A 20,636-nucleotide genomic window follows, 5' to 3' on the forward strand; every position below is an offset into this window, starting at 1 on the left:
ACAGTTTTGTACCTGCCATAAACCAACATACATAAAATAAAAATTATCCCAAAAGAAACACAGCAACCCCAAACTATAGAGGGGAAGGAGGGAGGAGTAGGATTGGACTGCAGCAATGTGGATCCTCGAACATCTACATTTATGGTAGGTACAAAACTGTACTATGTTCTTCGTCTCACATTGCTGCAGTCATAACCTGTGGGTAGAATCCCAAAGCAAAGGTAAAGGGAGGCTGGCAAAACTAAAAAGCATTAGGAGCTGCTAACATGCCCTGTAAAACTGCAGTAGCAAACCCAGCCCTAGACTTGGAATAAAGAGGGAGATAGTAATGTTTAGTAAAAGTATGCACTGAACTCCAAGTAGCTGCCTCCAAAATATCCTTAGTAGCTACCCCCCTCAAAAAGGCAGTAGATGTAGCAGTAGCCCTAGTGGAATGAGGTCTGATCCCAGCCGGAACATCCTTTCCATGATGAGAATAACAAAAAGCAATACAATGGCCAATCCACTTAGAAATGGTTTGCTTTGAAACAGCTTTCCCTTGTGAACCCAAAGCAAAAGAAATAAATAACTGTTGAGTCTTCCTGAACTCTTTAGTTCTGCTCAAATAATAGCGTAACTGCCTGTGAATATCCAAAGAATGCAAGACTTTTTCTCCTTTATTTTGGGATCAGCATAAAAGTAGGCAAATGAATAGACTGGTTTAAGGCCACATTAGAAATAACTTTAGGCATAAAAGTAGGGTTAGTACGAAGGACACCCTATCCTTATGGAATATCAGGAAGGGTTCAACTGCCATGAGAGCCTGCAATTCAGATACCTCCTAGCAGACGTAATGGCCAACAAAAAGCAGTCTTCCAAGACAAAAACTTCAACTCAGATGTAGCTGCAGGTTCAAAAGGAGGTAAAGTAAGCTTTTCCAACACAAAATTGAGATCCCAGGAAGGAGTAGGAGCTCTAATGGGGTCTTATGTTCTTTGCCCCTCTAAGAAATTGCTTAAACAAAGGGTGAGAAAACAAAGGAGGGTCACAATCATAGTGAGCAGAAATGGCTGCAGCATGAACTTTCACAGAGGAGAAAGACAAACCCTTGTGTAATAATTCAGTAAGGTACTGTAGTGTAAAACTCAAATTAGGCACTGAAACATCAAAGCTCTTTGCTGTGCTCCAAAGAATAAAACTCCTCCATTTATCAGCATAAACTTTTCTAGTACTAGGCCGTCTGGCTTCCAAAATGACATTCAAAACTTGTTGAGGAAGCTGAGACCCCCCCAGGATCTAAAACAGAATATGCCAGGCAGTCAGATGCAGGGACTGTACCCTGACATTGAGAAAATGATTGCTTGCCTGGGACAACAGGTGTGGAATTGGTGGCAAAGGCCAAGGAGGCTCCTGTATTAAACTCCTCAGCAGAGGATACTAGTGCTGTCGTGGCCAATCTGGTGCTATTAGAATCATGCAAGGCTTGTCCTGTCTGACTTTCAAGAGTACCTTGGGAAGGAGAGGCAGAGGAGGAAAAGCATAGACGTGAAGGTTGTTCCAACTGAAAGATAGAGCATCCACTTTCCAAGCTTTTGGGTGAAACATCTTTGTGCAAAATTTTGGCAGTTGGAAATTTAGTGGAGAAGCGAACAGATCTATGTCTGGAGTTCCCCAAGCCACTGTCAACTGTTGGAATACATGAGGATCCAATTTCCACTCGTGGGGATCCACAATTTGTCTGCTCAAAACATATGCTAAGGAGTTCTGTGCTCCTGGCAAAAACCGTGCTTGAAGAGTGATGTGCAACCTCAGAGCAGTCTCCCACAAAATCATAGCTTGTCTGCAAAGAGGGTAAGAATGGGTTCCCCCTTGCTTGTTGATGTACCACATAACAGTTGTGTTGTCTGTTTGAATCAACACCTGTCCTGGTTGAAGTAGATCCTTGAAGGCCATCAGGGCAAATTGGACTGCTAACATCTCCTTCATGTTGATATGCAAATGCTGTAGTCCGGGAGGCCACGTGTCTTAAACCCATTTCCCATTGAAGTGTGCTCCCCAAGCCAGGTCTGAGGCATCCGTCGTTAAGATCTGACTCGCCTCTGGTCGGGTCACAGAGAGTCCCTTGTTTAGGTGACATTCCTGAGCCCACCACAAGAATTCCCTCTGGATGCAAGGTAAAATCTGAATGACAGTGTCCAAATCGTGGCAGTGTTGAGTCCATACATTTTTGAGATACCATTGTAGCTTCCTCATATGCAGTTTGGCATTGGGAAGTACCAGAATGCAAGATGCCATGAACCCCAAGGCTTGAAGGACTGTCCTTGCAGTCAGCCTGGACATTAGGGATAATTGCTGGAAGAACAGGTGAAGATTTCTTTGTTTGTCCGGGGTCAAAAAGGCCATCTGAGAGGCTGTATTCAGTCTCACACCCAGAAAGCACATGTCCTGAGAGGGTACTAGACTGGACTTTGTTTCGTTCACAGAATACCCTAGGCACCTTAAAACTGCCATTACATACTGTAGATGTTGAAGTAGCTTGACTTTGTCTTGAGCAAGAATCAGGCAATCATCCAGATAAGGATAAATTTGTATTCCTCTTAGTCTTAAGAAGGCTATCACAGGAGCCAGGACCTTTGTGAACACCCTGGGCGCAGTAGATAAGCAAAAGGGCAATGCAGAGAACTGATAATGAAAAGTACCAGCCCGAAAACGCAGGAATCTCCTGCAGCTGGGCCTGATAGGAATGTGAAGATAAGCCTCTGAGATCCAGAGTTACCATCCAGTGATCTTTGCCTAGCAGAGGCAGAAGTTGCTGTAAAGTTAACATCTTGAACTTTGGAATGTCTAGGTATGTATTGAGAATGGACAAATCCAGAATAGGCCTCCAAGGGTTTCCTTTCTTTGGCACAAGGAATAGGCGAGAATAAAACCCCAGGCCTACTTCTGATGGAGGTACCACCTGGATAGCCCCCATTTGTAAAAGTAAAGAAATCTGTTTGTGAGCCTCCAGCCTTTGCTGAGGAGGTACATCCGGCATGACTTTGAAAGGAGGCAAGGTGTGAAAATAAAACTTGTAGCCTTGATTTATAATGTCCAGCACCCATTTGCCCTGGGTGACCAAAAGCCAATTTTGCTTGAAAAGTGCCAACTTTCCTCCTAGAGGAGCTGCCAGACAGGCTGAGTCTGGCAGCTGGAGATACAGGTCATTGGGTCTGTTTACGAAAAGGCTGACCCCTGCCCTCACCAGAAGATTGCGCAGGAGAACTCCAAGTCCTAGGTCTGAAAGAACCCTGAGCATGAGCTCTGCCCCTACCACGTCTAGACCTGCCCTTAGACTGAAACTCGGAAGAAGGGTAAGACCAACCTTTTGCAGGCCAATTCCTGCTAAACTTAGGTGGCTGCACTTGTAAAAATTCCTTAACCGTCTGCATGGACTTAGCTTTGTCTTCCATTTTTTTCAAAACTGACTCCACAGGAGAACCAAAAAGAACTTCAGATTGTAGGGGGGCATCCAAAATTCGAGCTTTAACATGCTCTGACAAATTTTGATCCTTAAGCCAGGCATGCCTACGAATAACTGAACCAGTGGCAGCCACCCTGGAGGAAGCCTGAAGAGCATCAAAGCCACATTGCAAGGAATGCTTACCAACCTGATCTGAGGCATGAACTAAGTCCTGCAATTCCTTACACTCTATACCCTCAGCTAAAGCATCTACCTTAGATTTCAACTGACCTAACAGAAAGTTCTGGTACTTCAGTATATGAAACTGGCAATTTAAAGCCCTCATAGCTAGCGTGGAGGAGGTATACACTTTCTTACCCCACCTATCCAAAGCCCTAGAAGCTTTATCCAGAGGTACTGGATTCTTAACTACCGAAGCCCTGACACCCTTAGGTCCTTGACTAATAGTTTCCGGGTCAGCTCTAGGACTCTTATACAAATATTTATGAGCCTCTGGAACTCTGTAATACCTGTCTGGCTTGACAGGGGCAGGGGGTAAAGAATCAGGATTAAGGGAAGCTTCAGAAAAACATCCTGAACAACATCTAAAACAGGGGAATAGCCAAAGGTCTATGTTGTGGCAAAACAAAAATTCCCTAAGCCTCTTACGAGAATCTGAAAATCCTGACCTTCCCACTTGAAATGCTCCCTCATGGAGTGTAGGGTTTCAGAAAAGGAAAAATCTTCTGGAGGAGAAGCAGAAGGACAGGAATCCTCTGCATCCGAATCAGAATAGGGAGGAAAATCCTGAATGTTCTCAGCTGAAGACTCAGAAAAATCTGAGGAATGCTCCAATCCCTCCACATCTGCCTCCATCCTAGGCCTCTTGTCTGGAGGGGGCATAGAACCCCTGATTAAAGTAATCAAATCCTCTGCCATTTTCAACATATGTTTTTTAGGAACAGAGCCCTTAGAACCAGGGCTGCTGCCTGTACCAGAAAGACCAGATTTAGCTTTAGCAGGGCCCTTGGTGACAGAAGAAGAAGGCCTAATAACCTTTTGTAATGATGGGACTACAGAAACTTGAGAAGCCCCCTCGGCCTGACCGAACTCCGGAGAGGCCAATTCCTGTAAAATTAAAGGTTCCCCCTGTGATTCAGCCGAGACCTCGGCTGGATCCACAGATTCAACCGTAGTTTCCATAGAACCGGCGTCCGCAACGGACGACTCATCCTGTTTAGACTTTAACGATTTATCTTTTCGCTTCTTTGCGGTAGCGGGCGTCGGAGGAACCGACGGCATGTTGTAGTTACACCGCTTATCGAAAACAAGCCTAGCACAATCTAATCTGCTTTTAATGGTGCGCTTATTAAATCTAGCGCAAAAGCGACACCCGACTACGTCGTGCTCAGGCCCCAAGCAAGGAATACAGAAGATAGTCCCTATGAGGTATCGGTTTCCCACAAGAAATACAATTATTAACTTTGTCTGACATCCGGATTAACTGAGGCAAGAAAAGACAAAAATATTCCCCAATGGGGTACTTAGCCCAACTTGGTCTCCGGTCTGAAACTCGAAAAACGAAAATTTCAGGACGCCGAACAGCACTTGCAAACACTGCTTCTGCTTCGGACCATGCGGCAAGAAAGACTGAGGATATGGCGACGGTCATGCGCTTAAGTACCACTGCGTACTGACGTCAGTTCTGAGCGCCCATGACCGACGCCAGCCTAACACTTTGGTATTCGGGCCGACCGAGGACAGCGGACTACCCCACAGGTTATGACTGCAGCAATGTGAGACGAAGAACATCTATATATACATCTATATATATATATATATATATATATATATCTATATATATATATATATATATATATATATATATATATATATATATATATATATATATACACACACACATACACACATTATTTATATACACATACATTGCTACAGAAAGACAGAGTATTCAAAAACTCTTTCGTATCACTTAGCACTTATTTTCCACATATAGGGGACAGGGGTTCAATAAACCACCCATGACAAGATACTACCAGTCTCACAAGTGGTCATAACAAATCCTTGTGAATCTTAGGAAGGCCATAAAATGTAGGGACAAGAGGTTTTTCTACTAAAATATACACGTACAACTCATAATTAAATAACTCGGAAGAAACTCAGAGCTTGGAATGTACGTCTAATACACGTATCTAATCGTGAACAGCTAATACGTGTATAGGTTGCCACGTCTGAAAACAAAATCATCGTACTACTATAATAAAATTCAGAGTCCATAATCACCACTGCCCACCCCCCTTTATCAGCAGAATGTATTTGTACAGAAGGCTCTTCTTGTAATTGTTTAATAGCTGAATGTAAACTCCTTCATTGTAAAATGGGTTGCCAAGTGGCTCACAAACCGGACACACACTGTCAAAGTGGGTGACTCCACATCAACCAGCAGACCTGTTATCAGTGGGGTACCACAGGGGTAAGTGTTGGGTCCCCTACTGTTTAGTATATACTTCTCAGAATTTCATGTCAAAACTAAGGGGTTGTGGCTGACCAAGTCTACAGACGACTGCAAACTAGATGCAATCACTGAATCCACAAATGATGCAAGGGTCTTACGCAGACCAAAGACTGGTGTATTAGTCCCAGTCTCAAATTTAATGCAAAGAAATGCATCATCATTCCTTTTGGCACAAACAATGCCCCCTCACACTATCAAATAAACAACAATACCCTAAGTACCCATGAAGTGGTAAGGGACCTGGGATCAAATGTTGACTTTGACTTTAATTTCAACCATGTGTCTACTGTAGTAAGGAAAGGTTTCTACGTGGCACATTTGATTAGTAAAGGCATTACCTTGAGAGCACAAGAAGTTAAAACCCAATATACTTTGCAATTATCCAGCCCATAATTGAGTATAATCTGTCACTATATTCCGTATTGTATAGACTTCTGTAGGCCAGGCACATGTCTCCTCTAAGAGTAATCCAAGACCCAAACCTAATGAACTTGCTACATATCCATAAATCAAATGGGACTAGGGCTACCCATTCCAGGCACCTAAATATGGCTTGTGACTTGAATAGAACATGTTGGAAGGACAGATTTACCTCCCAGCGACTGCTACTTCTTCAGAACAGGCTACCAATTCATGTGAAATAGAGCACCTCTACAGCACCGTTCAAGAGGAACCTTGACAAGTGGATGGGGCACCATAAATTTGTACCAGGGATACAGCCCACAACCTTACTGGACATTGACAGCCATCATTAAATGCAATATTGGGTAGAGACTAGCATTTCTATGGTATTATAAAATGGCTAGGCATAAAATGACCCCCATGTCAATAGCCTAGTAATCTCCTATAATCCTATGTATAGTTCTCACAATTCCCATTTTTTCATGCAATTTTCTCCTACCCTTTTCTAAAGATCCCACTTTCAGTTGTTTTATCTCTTTTACTATATTCACTACTTCTAGTACAGTTGATTTAGACTTTGATTTCAATTTTATAGTGATTGTTTTTGGGTAGCCACCAGACAACCTTGGCAATGCATTACTATTGTCTAGGCAATTCCTATTCTGCATCATAGCTCATAAAATAATTTGCTTAGTTACATCAATTTGTTCACACTATATTTCTGTTAGCATAGTCTGCAGGGAATTTTTCAAGTCTGCCAACTCATTACACTCCCAAAAACTATGTTCCCAATGACCTTTTTCTTCCCTATCACACCTCCAGCATTTGCAATCTACCAGAGGAAATATTGTTTGGAGTCTGCCCAAGGTATAAAAATGCCTATGCAAACACTTCTAAGCAAAGATCCTAAATCTCCTAGAAGTTGTCGCATTTTTGGGAGCCATACATATATCTCTCTATTGTTCCTTTGTGACTTGTTTATCCAGTCTCTCTTCCCGATCCTTTCTAACTTCCACCAATTGATTCATATAGTTATCATGCAATATTTTATATGCCCTGCTAGTTATCTATTTTTTTAACAGCAGCTTCTGTTCTAGATTCTACTAAAAACTCTACCAGTGTTGGTCTTTTGCTTAGGATCCCCCATTTCTTTCTCTTTGCCTATACTCGGATATCAATCCTTGGTATGGAAGGCAATGTCTAGCCTGCAGTGCAAATGAATTCTTGGCCTCTTCCCATTCTATTACCTTTGCTTCTCTAATGTTTTGCTCCAAATACCATGGTTCCTTTGCCAGTTTTCTCCAGTAAATTCCAGCTCCTTCCTCCCTACTCTCTTTACTCCTAATTGTAGTCATCCCTATCGCAGAATCTCCTTTCTCAGAATACTTTCTGATAATTTATGAACACAATGTTCTGTATGACTATTGCTATTCTCCTTAAGGATATGAATCCAAAATCCCAGTCTTTCCCTGTTTCTTAAACACCCCCCCCTCTAATTTTATCATCATCCCTTTCCACTTTGAATTATAGCTTTCTGCTTCTGATACGTATAGGAGCCCAACTGTGTAGCTCTGAAATTTTATATAATTATTTATTTTATTTGCATTTGTTGACTGGGATAGTCCACTGGGCCAACTTGGCACGTTTTCAGTTGAGGCCCGGGGAGAAAAGCTCCACAAGAATAGTTACATTACACTGCATTACATTTCATAGGTTCATAGGTAGGTACTAGGCTATCTGCCTAAGGGCATCTATAAGCCTAGCTAGAATGTGTTGGCTTTCGCCTCCCTTTTAAATTGGTTTCCTGGGCCTCTATCTAGCAGGGCCACTGAAGTGATCCCAGGGATGAATTTACTATTTCCCATCCACTCGTCAAGGTTTCTCTTGAAGAGTGTCAGTGAGAGACTCTGCCCAACAAACTGGGATTCTATTTCAGAGCTAAGGAAGTCTCTGGGACAGGAATCTATCCCTCCAGCATGTCCTGTTTATTGCTGTGTTGAGGTTTAATTCACTGGAGCGTGTGGCTCTAAGAGATTTGTTTTTCTTGAGGTGGAGCATGTCTATTAATTCTGGGTTGGACATGGCCTTATACGTCAGGCAGAGATCACCTCTGAGCAGGTGGTAAGCAACTGAGTAGATCTGCAGTTTCTTTAGTCAAGCTGCATAGAGCATCTGTTTGAGGCCCATGATCCTCTTGGTGAGGTACTTCTGTGGCCTTTCCAGCTGTTGCAGGTGTCGAGTACGGTACATTCCAAATGGGGCACTGTACTCTATTATGGGTCTAATGAGTGATGAGTAGAGGGGCACAATAACCTCTCTTGATCTAGATGTGAACCCTTTTCGTGACTAGGTGGGCTACATGGAAGGAATTTCTAACCACTTTGGCAATGTGATTATCAGAGGAGAGGTTGCCATCTACCTGTGTCCCCAGGTCCCTAATTACATCTTCTGTACTTAGTGGATTACCACCTATGTGATAATTCATGGGCACTTTGTTTTTCCCCAAAGGGGATGACTTTGCATTTAGCTTAAGGCCATGTTTCTGACACCAGATATCTGTCTCTGTGTGATCCTTCTGGAGGATGTCTATGTCAGCCGGAGAGTCGATTATGGCCCCCAGTTTGCAGTCATCAGCAAACTTGGTCAGCCATAACCCTCCCGTGCTTGCCTGTATCTCAGAGAAGTATATACCAAACAGGAGGGGTCTCAGGACCGAGCCCTGTGGGACGCCACTTGTGACTGGTTTAGACACGGACATGGCACCTGCAACTCTGACCATGTGTGTTCGATCCATGAGCCTTTTGGCAACCCATCTCATGACATAGGGGTTAATGTTCAAGCTGGTAAGCTTATCTATGATGCCAGAGTGGGGAATGGTGTCGAAGGCCTTAGCGAGGTCCAGGTAGGCTGTGTGGACTACCTTTCCTTATGGCCTTGGTAACTGTTTCAAAGAAGTCAACTAGGTTTAGTAGGCATGATCTGCCTTTAACCAAGCCGAATTGGGTAGGGTCCTGTGTTTGGAGGGTCCCAATGTCTCTGTTTATGAGATCCATGACGATTCGCTCCATAGCCTTGCAGACCAGGCTAGACAGGCTTAAAGGGTGATAGTTCCCTGGTTCTGTTGTGGCACCACCTTTGTGGAGTGGTATAACTGTTGCTGTACACCATTCTTTGGGTACATAGCCTGTGGTAAGGCTGAGTTTGAACAGTGAATTTAGGTGAGGGTTTAGTTCATTTTGGAGCTCGTGTAAGACGCAGCCAGGGATACTATCCGGTCCCATTGAAGCTGTGTTTTTAGCTTTGGAGAGGGCTGTTTTTACCTGTTTGTCTGTGATGTCTGGGACTCTGCATTCTTCTGGGATGGACACGGGCCCTTTTGGGGGTGATGGGGGGGGTAAAGTTTGCACTGAGCCTGTCAGCCAGGATATTGGCAATGTCAGTTGGTTCAGTATATTTTTTTGCCATTTTGCACTAGCTTAGAGTATATCTGAGAGTTTCCACCTAGATTCTTGACATAGTTAAAGAAGGCTTTGTGATTATCTTTAGAGTCTTTGGCAATTTTTCTTTCGAAACAGGCTTTGGATGATTTTATGAGGGATCATAGTTTCTTGCTAATATTGATCAGTGATGCCTTTCCTTTATGGGATTTTGCTCTACCTTGTAATAGTTTCCTCCTTCTGTTGTATAGTTTTATGGCCGTGGACCACCAGACTGGTTTCCTCTTTTTGCAGGAGTGAGTCTTGGTTTTACTTGGGATGGCTCGATCCATGCATTCCTGTAGGTGCTCATAGAATGCATTTGTAAAGGATTCTGCGGTTTGGATAGCATTATCCTTAAGCAAGGGGGCTTGGAAACTTTCCACCTCAGTCTTGAGCAGTTGGCTTTTAGTTTTTCACAGTGGTTTCCTTGAACGGGGGTGGGGTCGGGATGTGGATGACCAGTGTGATCAGTTTATGATCTGATCTTACTAGCGAGGGGTTTACCTCTGGTGTGGAGCACTGATCCCCCATGTTGGTGATGATCAAGTCCAATATGTTGTCACCTCTTGTGGGCGTGGTGACCAGCTGTTCCAGGGCATTTGAATTTATAAACTCTAGGAAGCATTGGGCAAAGGAGTTTGTGCTTGAGTAGTTATCCCAGTCAATGTTTGGGTAGTTGAAATCTCCCAATATCATGGTGTTTGGTAGGACCTTTATATTTTACAATGTTCTCAGGAATGCTGAGTGGGGGTCCTGGGACAAGGTAGGTGATCTGTAGCAAGCTATGATCTGAAAAGCAGCTTTGCCCACTCTTAGTTGCACATGGATGGGTCTCTGAGGCCACGTGCTGTGCTACTAACCTAGAGGTGTGGGTATCCCTTATGAAAATAGATACAACCTCTCCTTTTGTAAATAGATACACCCTCTCCTTTTGTATTTCAGTCCGGGTTCTGCGGCCGAAAAGTATGGTATGAGTTGTATCTGGTAGTGCTGAGGTGCTCTCTGGAACCTTGAATCAGGTTTCTGTTACTGCACAGATTTCGATATTCTCCATGCTAAGGAGTGCCTCGGGTGCGTGCATTTTGAGGTTTAGACTTCTGGCATTGAGTAGCATTACCCTCAGTTTTTGGTTACTTGTGTTGTTTAGGGAGGTGGGTTTGTCTTTTGAGCCTTGCCTAAAAAAGGCACTACGGGGGTGGCAAGAGCCTTGGCCAGTATTCGAAAGCCTAGGGGCAACAGGTGCAAGCCATCTCTGGCGAAGCAGCGTGGCTTGTCGAGCATGTCGTCCCAAGCTGACAGACACTGGATCCCCTTTGAATGACACTAATAGCTTAGAGAATTGTTAAAACTGATTTTTTTTCTTTGTATTTTGGCATCATTCTTGGTGAGGGCAAGATGCTACTCAGGGTCAGGGTCACACCGGCCTGGGCTACATGATCAGAGAGCTCCTCTATGTCTCTTTTCATGTAGTCCAGGGAGGTACGTCTCAGGTCATTCACACCAACATGTACAATGACGGAGTCATATTTGTACTTGTTTTGGAGTGACCTGAGTGCTTGTGTTATGTGGCGGATCCTGGCACCCGACAGGCAGCTTACAGTAACCTTCTCCTTGTTCAGTCTAGTGAGTGAAACGTCAGTGTGCCTGACAATAGAGTCACTTGTTACTAGTGTATTGGGTGTGTTGTTAAGCCTTAAGGGCTGTGGTTGCATGGCACACTGACTCTGATGTGTGTGATACGGGTTTGTTGTTTGAGGGTGGAGGTTGCTTGGATGTCTGCTTTGGAGGTCTCTGCTGCTTAGGCAGATTTTTATTTAGAGCCTCTGAGTATGTTTTCGTGTATTTATGTGTATTGTTTGCTGGTACATGTATGTCTGGTGTATGTGAGACTGAGTGTGGTGCAAGTATTACCCTTCTCCTCCTGACTGGCTGTTCCAGCCTAGGGTTGAGAGAGCTTGGCCTCTAGTTTGGCTATATAGTTGCATCTCTCACATATATTTGTGTTTGCTGGAAGGAGGAGAGGGTTGTCTGTGTACATAAGGCAATTGTAACACTGCCTCAAGATTCCCAGATTCACCAGCTGGACTGGAGAGCATACCTGAAACTGCCCTTTGGACATGCCTGTATGGGTAAATGAACTGTTTTACTGATTGTCCAGTAGGGATGAATAGAGAGCCTTATACTACTGTATAGTAAAGGGGAGGTGAAGTGTTAGCATTTATTAGTGCTTACTGAGAGCTTGGAGCAAGTGCTGGGTTGTAAAAGGAAAGTTAGAGTGCTTTATTTGAGAGTTTGACAAGTTCTAAGGGAAAAATTGAAGAGCAGATTTCGTGGAGCCTGGAATAGTTTAACCCTAGCTAACCAGCGCTGCACGGTGTGCACAACCACGCAAATGTGGGTTTTAAGGCAGCGAGATGAAAGATTGGAATTAGCCCAAAATGGCCAATGAACTACTAGTTGCCGGGCTGAGACCACTCCTCCAAGGACAGATAGGCTGCTCAAAGCTCCCCACTCTCACTGGTGAACAGAGAAACTTCCTCCTATCCAAGTAAGGATATGGGCAATACATGAACTTATACCACAGTCCTGAATTCAGCAAAACCTGAAAACTGGACTAGACTAGCTTAGAAAAGGCGGGAAACAAGAGTATTTTTTTTTTTTCTTTTTTGGCAGAAAATACACTAAACTTTCACAAAAAACACTTTAAATGCTTATAACAGGCTAGCACACTTTAGCGTGTGGCCTACAACAGTTAAACAGCACAAAAACAAACTTTAACGACTTTAAAAAGTGCTAACAGCAGTAAACAGTTTAGTATGCAGCAAGGAAGGTTTTTTAAAGCTCAGAAATGCTAGGAATCGCTTTTTCGGTGAAGCTAGCAGGCACAGGAGAAAATGCAGAAAAAAATACTTGTATCAATTGAAAGTTTATCTTTTTGTTGCTCTGCTGCTTGTAGTACTCTGCAGGACACCACGAGGAGCTTGGCTGAGTAGTATACTTACATTGCATAACATTTACATATATGTAGGGTTACATTGCATTACTATTAATAGACAGTATTCAGTCTAGTGTATTAGGTAACATTAGTAGAATAGGAAATCTCATTAATCATATTTAGACCAGACTGACAGAAAAAAGCTCATTAGGTATTCATGAAAAAAAATATGAAGAGGAGGGTACGAACAAAATTGATGGTGGTAATTTAGGTAGGAGCATGAGAGTGACATTCCCATTTGGAGGATAGATGTGAGAAGAGCTGGGTTTTTAAGTTATTATGATTAGGTATGTTGTGTAGGTGAGAAGGGAGGGAGTTCTAAAATTTGGCTATTGTGCAAGACAGTAGCAGTTGGGCTGGGGGGAATGGAAGGGTTTGTGTACTTGAAGCAGGTTTTGGTTCTCGGATCTTAGAGAGCGGGAGGGAGTGTAGGGTGTTAGCGCTTTGGCTAGGGATGGACAGTCTGACTGTTTGAAGATGAGCTTGTGAGTAATGGTGAGTTGCAGATATCTAAGGTAGTTGGGGAGTTCTAAAAATCTGAGGGTGAGTAGTGAGTGCAAGTGATAAGATGAACTTTTGGAGTTGGTAGCGAATTTGCCAAGTCTGTGGTAGCAGGCTTCTAGTGTGGAGCAAAGGCCTAGTTGGAGGTTGGTAAATAGGGTAGTGCCACACCTAAGAGATGGGAGGAGGAAGGTAGTTGCAAGCATTTGTCGGGTGGAGGGACTGAGACAGCGATTGTGCTTGTATAATTGTATAACAGACCAATCTTCTGGTGAGTTTTCTTGATAGAGTATATGTGGGAGTCAAACTTTAGGCTTTCATCAATAATGATGCTTAGCAATTTGGTTGAGGGGACTATTTCTAATGGAGTTTTATTTTGGCTTGTAATACAGAAGTGGTTTCTGTCTGAAGTGGAATTTCTAGTATGGGTAAAGAAATACTCACTCAAATCAGGTAATCCCAAACCACCTTGTTGTGTAAGGATCAATTTATCCTACTTGACTCTTGCCCTCTTCCCTTCCCATATAAAATCATTTAATTCTTTATCAATTGCTATCCACAACTTCTCCTCTCATTGATAAAAATATGCTTGACCTGTGTCTAAAACTAAAGGGATTAAAAACATTTTCACTGCTTATATTTTGCTATCCATATCCATAAAACAAAGCTTCCAATTTCTCAGTTATTTTGTACTATCTTTTGTTTAGTTTTTCTCACATATCCTTAGCTGCCATGACAGAACTCTTTTTAATCTGTACTTCTAACTACTTCATTTTATCATGTCCCCATAAATATGGGCATTGCTATACCAATGTGTGCAGGTACATAGTTTACAGCTATTGCTTGGTTTTATCTTTATCAGTTTTGTATCTGAAAAGACTTGAAACTGTGTCAGAATGTTCCACAACACTGAAATCTCCTTTCTTGGTTTTATCACGTATAAAACAATATCTGCAAACAATGCAGCTTTTCCTGACTACCAACCCAATTATATCATTGGATTTCTGAGTCCCTTATTTTCTTTGTCACTGGTTCTAAATATTAATGCAAATAAACAGAAAAAGAGGACATCCCTGCCTGGGTCCTCTGCTCAAACAGAACTTATCTGAGAGGAACCCACCCAATCCACTTTAATTTTTGCCTCTGATCCCTCACATTTCCTCTGAATCAACCTTTTAATTTTACCTGGAAATGCAAATGCTTTCATTGCTTACTCATAAAATCACAGCTTACTCTGTCAAATGCTTTCTCTGCATAAAGACCCACCAACAACAGTGGTACTTTCTTACATTCTGCTTCCTGCTGGATCACTATGTTGTCAACATTATGTTGTTAACTGTTTGCCTCCCCTCCACAAAACTACACTGATCCTTATCTATCAATTTTGACATCACCTTTGCCATTCTTTTATCCATTATAGACATAAACACTTTATACTCGTGGTTTAGAATATAAATGGGCATATATGAAGCTGGCTAAGATGGGTCTTTACCATCTTTCGGTATTACAGCCACAATAGCTTTCTTCCAGGATGTTGGTGTTTCTGCTCCTTTTAAAATACTGTTAAAACAAAACCTTCCAGATATTTATCACTTCTATTCCCTACTAGCTTCCAAACTTCAATAGGAATACCATCTGTTCCTGGGGACCTTTCCTGTAGATTGGTTATACATCACCATTTGTATCTCTTTCTCCACCTATCCTGTTAGTAATTGAGCCTCATCTTCCACTAATCTTGGCATATTTAATTCTTCTATAAACATTTCCATGTGTACTTTTTCTTGATTTCTACATTTCTCCACTTAATACAGATTTCATAAAAATTTCCAAATTACTCCAAAATACTTCTAATACCTCTACAAGATCTCTGGTCATTTTCCTTATTACATGCTCCCTAAGCTTGGCAACAACCCTTTCTACTTTCTGTTGCCTGAGCTGTTGTGCTAAAAGTCTTGTACTCTGGGGTTACTATTATAAAAAACAAACAGTCAAGTAACAGCAATCTTTCTAAATGCATCTATATTATTAAAGCAGTCTCTTATTTTCTCTCTTCTTCTTGTTCTGTGAGATTCCCCCAATTCTGCAATGTTAATCCCTCTAAGTAATTCTTGTTACGTCTCAACCATCTCTCTCTTTTTATTTCCACCCTATTTTAAACTCCACTTTAATTTTATCCCACTCCCTAGTTATATTTTCAAAGGAAATGTCTATCTTCTCTAATAACTCACAAATAAATTCCACTACCCATTCCTTAAGTTCCTCTCTTTTTAACATATAGGTGGGGAAACGCCAGTGCTGATTTTATTTCATTACCCTGCATTTTTTTTAGTTATTGTTGTTGCGTGATCTGAAATTGGATGCATATCAAAACTTTCAATGAAATGCATATATTCCTGTGAAATAGGATTTCTGTCCAGCCTAGACCAGTTTTTACACCTTGGGGAATAATGTACAAATTCTCTCCAAACTTTGACTACTGAATTCACATGTTCCATAAAAAATATTTTCATAAAACTTCTTCAAAAATCTAGCCTCTTTCATTAGGTTTGTCCTTCTTGGGCCCCCAGATACATCTTCACTGTTGCAAATCAAATTTCAGTCCCCACCTACAAGTAATATTCCCTGCTGAAAGCTGATTATTTCTCCCAGAATTTTCTTAAGCTCCACTGTAGCAGTTTTAAATGGAAAATAAATGCATGCCAGTGTAATCCTCCCCCTTGCCAGTAGTCAGTTAGTACTACAAATCTACCATTATTATATATTTTTTCCTCTTCTATCACTAATGGAGCTCCACTCATTACACCTTTGTCCTAGAAGTTCTACTGATCCTGAAATCCTTTCATTATCAAATTCACGTGCTCATTTCTTTCCAAATGTGTCTCTTGTAGTATGGTTATTTGCATTCTGCATTTTTAATACAGTTCACTACCTTTTCTTTTTTGTATATCTGTAAGACCATTCTCACTTAAAGATAATATGGAAAGTGCCATTGTGATAAGAAGGTATTATTCTCGTTTGTTATACAGAACAGCTTTTCTTTTTAAATGTCTAGTTTCAGCTTTTGTGTTACATACATACACTAGTGTTTGGTAGGTTTATCTTTTATACACTTGTTTCTTGTCATATCCTATCAAACCTATATCACATCTTACAAAACTTTTTCTTTTAATAAAAACTCTCAAACAAACAAACAAAAAAAAATCACTCCCACAAAACTATGTACGTCTTCAAATGTTTGTTTGTGTCTTTCGGATTTTCCCGGTTAGGGGTCGCCAAACCGGAACTCCGGTCTGCTAATGATTGGCAGTTGATTTTTACGTACAGGCTTGCCGGGCCTGACGCATAACCTTCAACGAAGGTACGCCCATTCACGCATGTCTCCACGTAGAAGACGCTCTAGCTGAGAATCGAACCAGACAGCATCTTACTGTGAGACGACAATGCTACCGCAGCACCACCACCGCGGGTTTATGTACATCTTCAAATAATGAAGTTTAATCCTCTTAACAGGAACAAGTGCACACTCACAGGCTTGAAGGTTATACATGCTAAGATGCATGACATAGCCTGTGCTTTTATTTCCACCAAGTGCTGCCTCTTATCTTCAGGTTCATAAACTTAGCAATTAATGATATTCTTGGCCCAAACTCAGACAACACTCATTTTTAAAGCCCCAGTACAAATGATGGCAATGCCACCACATGGATTCTTTTTAAAGAATAACTGCTAGTCACTGAACAAACACCTTTCTATATTAAACTGCACAATGATAGTGCCAATGTTCACGTGGTGTGGGGGGGGGGGGGTCATATACGCAGCAAACTGATAATCTGCCTCCAAAATGCCAAGAAAGTCACGTTACAGTAATCTGTTTAAGATATGTGAACACTTGAGTATAAAGTGCTATTGTTATTATTTAATAAAATTATAATTAAATTAAATTTAATAAAATCTGTAGTCCTGTCTTCGGTTCCTTCAGTATCCATTGCATACTATCCAACTGTGCGCAAGTAACTATCAGACAGTGCTTTCAGGCTGCTCCTGAGAACAGGCACATGTTCTTAGTACGTTTACTTTGTTAACAAATACTGAATAAGTATATAGTGTAATAAAGTTAAGTCTCCAACAGAAACTAAAAACATAACAGAACCTGCCACGGAAACAATACATTCATTTTTTGTCAAGGAATGAGGAAGCCAAATCATCGTGGATCAAAATGCCTGGAATCCTGCCAACAGGTGCATCAAAATATGTGGTCATGGCAATAAGCTCTATACTGGCAAAGCCCAGGAAAGCCTACAGTGATACAATTCTAAATTAACAAGCATTTGCCTGCCAAGACAAGAAAACAAAAAGTATTCCAGGTACTCCGTATTCAGGAGAGATGGAGATTACCTCCATCTGGTCAAAAGTATGTTCAGAGTCTCATATGCTGCTCTTACTAAATTAAATTAATAATTTATACTACATGGAGGAAAAACAGAACAGAATAGGAGCTTTCATATTAGCATTCAATAATAATCAACCTATTTATTCTCATTCCCTTCTTACTAGTATGATTCACGCAGCTAAGGAAGAAAGACTGCAACACGCACTAACTGAAACTAAAACACACTTGCAAGGACCAATGGACTTAAAGAAAGGTGGCCATCCATGCTGCTTTGTAATTAACATACATTAAAGATCTTTGCCTCACAATGCTACGGTCTGGTGTACAATCCTGACATCCAGTCACTGTCTGTGGGGCAGTCTTGCACATCTGCATATTCTCTTTGTGTGTGTGTGTGTGTGTGGGGGGGGGGGTCTAAGTATGGCAGTTTCCTCCCACTTCCTAAAAACATGCTGGTCAACTGCTTTGTCTGTATGCATGCTAGAGTTACCTTTTTTTCAGGGAACAAGGGTTTGTTTGTGTTTTTCGGCTTTTCCCAGTTAGGGGTCGCCATAGTGGAACTCTGGTCCGTTAATGATTGGCAGTTGATTTTTACGTACCGGCTTGCCAGGCCTGATGCACAACCTTCAACGAAGGTACGCCCATTCACGCATGTCTCCACACAGAAGACGCTCTAGCTGAGAATCAAACCGGACAGGACAAACTCACTTAGCCAGATTTAAAAGAAAAACTTAGTACAATTTGAAGCATCTGTTACTCAATATTCAACTCTAATTTCATAACACTTGCTGTTTTACCTTCATTTTTGTAATTACAGTTAAAATTTAAACAGTAATTAAATTTTTATGTTGTTGAATCCAGTGAAGCAAACTTTGAAAAGGACATTAAAATTTTAATTGTACATCTCAGCTGGAATACTTACAATAAAACATGAGCAATTATAGCATTGACATCAAAGAGTATGTCAGTGGGGAAATCAATCAGCATTAAGCTCCCTCTGTGAACAAAAAAATAAAAAGTTTAGCAGTACAACATGTTAAGAGCATACAATACTAATGCATTATGTTAAGCAATAATTACATCATTAAACATTAACAAAGACCAATAAAGCCCCCAAACCGTACCCTGAATCCTGGATACCCGGAATCTCGTATTTGCAGCCTACATCACAGTTACTTGTTAAAAACTCAAAGGCACTGAAATTAAAACAATCTTTATTATTATGACTTACTTTTCAAGAATTATTCCACATATAGACCCTATCATTTCATATTAGCTACTTAGGGTCAAATATGCAATTAAAACTTGCTTCAAGAAACTATATGATAATACTAACCCTGTAGAGTATTAACTTACCCTGCAGAGAGACACACTCCTTTTCAGTCCATCACTCTTAATTACAGAAGTATCGGTTTTGCAAGTCCTCATCTGCTGAGTAAGTATTCTACCATCCTAAAATAGGGTTCCTATTAGATGACTGAAGACGCATTCTTTCAAATGCGTCTTGGTCGAACTTGAAAAGACGAAAAGGCAAAATGACGAAGCGGCATGTAAGCGAATTCTTTCCCTGGGAAAGAAATTGCTTGGCTGCATCAGTTACTTTGCTGTTTTTGTCACTGTAGTGTGATCTCGGAGTTGGTATATTTAAGTAGGGGGAGTGGGGGGCACAGGCCCCCCACGTCAGGGGGTGTGGGTGGCAAAGCCCCCCACTTTATGTTATGTTTTAAGTGTATTTTTTTTTTTTGGAACAGTGATTTTTTTTTTCCCTTGGAAAAAAATCACTGTTCTAAGCATTCGAGTTTGTAAGCTTTCGCTTTCATGGGGTCGATAAGTCATCGTTCGCTTTTCTAAGCATTCGATGATTTAATATAGACCCTTAAAATAGAGGGCTGGGATTTAAAAAAACCCAACTGCAAGATTCAGCGGCAGCTAAATGGCCAGCACTGATTGAGAACATTATTTGACACTAAATGCAACAAAGCTTACAATCAGCACAAGCGGCATTTCTTTGGCATCACTTATTGGTCCCAAAAAAGGAATTCTCTAGATAGGAAGGACCATCTCTGAGCAACACCTGTGTTATGGAATGGCAGCCTACACACATCCTTGCATTATACAGCATTTTCAGAAAAATTTACTTAAAAGGCTTAAGATAAACAAACAAAACTTCTTGAACAATAAAAGCTATTAAAAATGTACAAACAGCAATGCTATCATAAAAAGTATTATATACATCAGTAACAGTTGGTACATTTATAGTCTTTTCATAAATGTTACAATACAAGTTACACATTGGAAACTGCACACCTAGACATTTACTGTTAGAACACTTTTAACTAGATAGACATAAGCTTTCATATGACAGCAAGAAGTTCCTCTCAGAGTGCATGCTTAGATATTTACAGAAATAAGGAAAATGTATGCTTGATTATTTATATGGCTAATTATACTAAGTACAGTTGTACTAGAACTCATCATAAAAGTAGATCTCCTACTGATCACTGTTGCAGTATTCCTTACAAGTGGAAAAAAAGAAGAGGGATGACCAAGCAAGGCATACGCATGCAGCCAAATTCCTATGCAGTACAGCACACAATGAAATATAATGCAGCTGGAACTATACATAAGCGAAAACAGGAAGAGGTAGAGACTGAAGAATACTCCACGGGTCCAAAGGATATCCTCCAACCTGAGGCATAAGTTCATCTGTGATACAAGTGGTATGGCAGTTAATGTCATCTTCATATCTTTCTTGTTCTTACAACAGTCAAGGTAAAGAACTCTATGCCAGAAACCTAATGGTCCAGATGGCACAGTTCTAACGGCTGCAGGTCCACCCATGGGGACTCCAATCCCCCTAGCCAGGCAGCTGACAAACACACATGACAGGCTGGTGTGGAAATGAGAAAGAA

At 41.3% G+C, this 20,636-nt stretch overlaps 1 protein-coding gene across 1 annotated transcript in view; it reads right to left on the reverse strand.

Annotated features, from left to right (window-relative positions):
• TXNDC16 (thioredoxin domain containing 16) overlaps positions 1-18,990 on the reverse strand; it is a 1,725,832-nt gene extending 1,706,842 nt beyond the window's left edge. The window contains exons 1-2 of the mRNA XM_044073553.1: positions 18,956-18,990; positions 18,647-18,721 (exon numbers count right to left, since the gene is read on the reverse strand). Coding sequence (XP_043929488.1) covers positions 18,647-18,721; positions 18,956-18,990 — 110 coding nt within the window. The remainder of the gene's footprint in view (positions 1-18,646; positions 18,722-18,955) is intronic.
• Between the last annotated feature and the right edge of the window lie 1,646 nt (positions 18,991-20,636).

The sequence above is a fragment of the Protopterus annectens genome, chromosome 6.part0, assembly GCF_019279795.1.
Source record: "Protopterus annectens isolate FY-2018-M chromosome 6.part0, PAN1.0, whole genome shotgun sequence".
Taxonomy (NCBI): Eukaryota; Metazoa; Chordata; order Ceratodontiformes; family Protopteridae; genus Protopterus; species Protopterus annectens.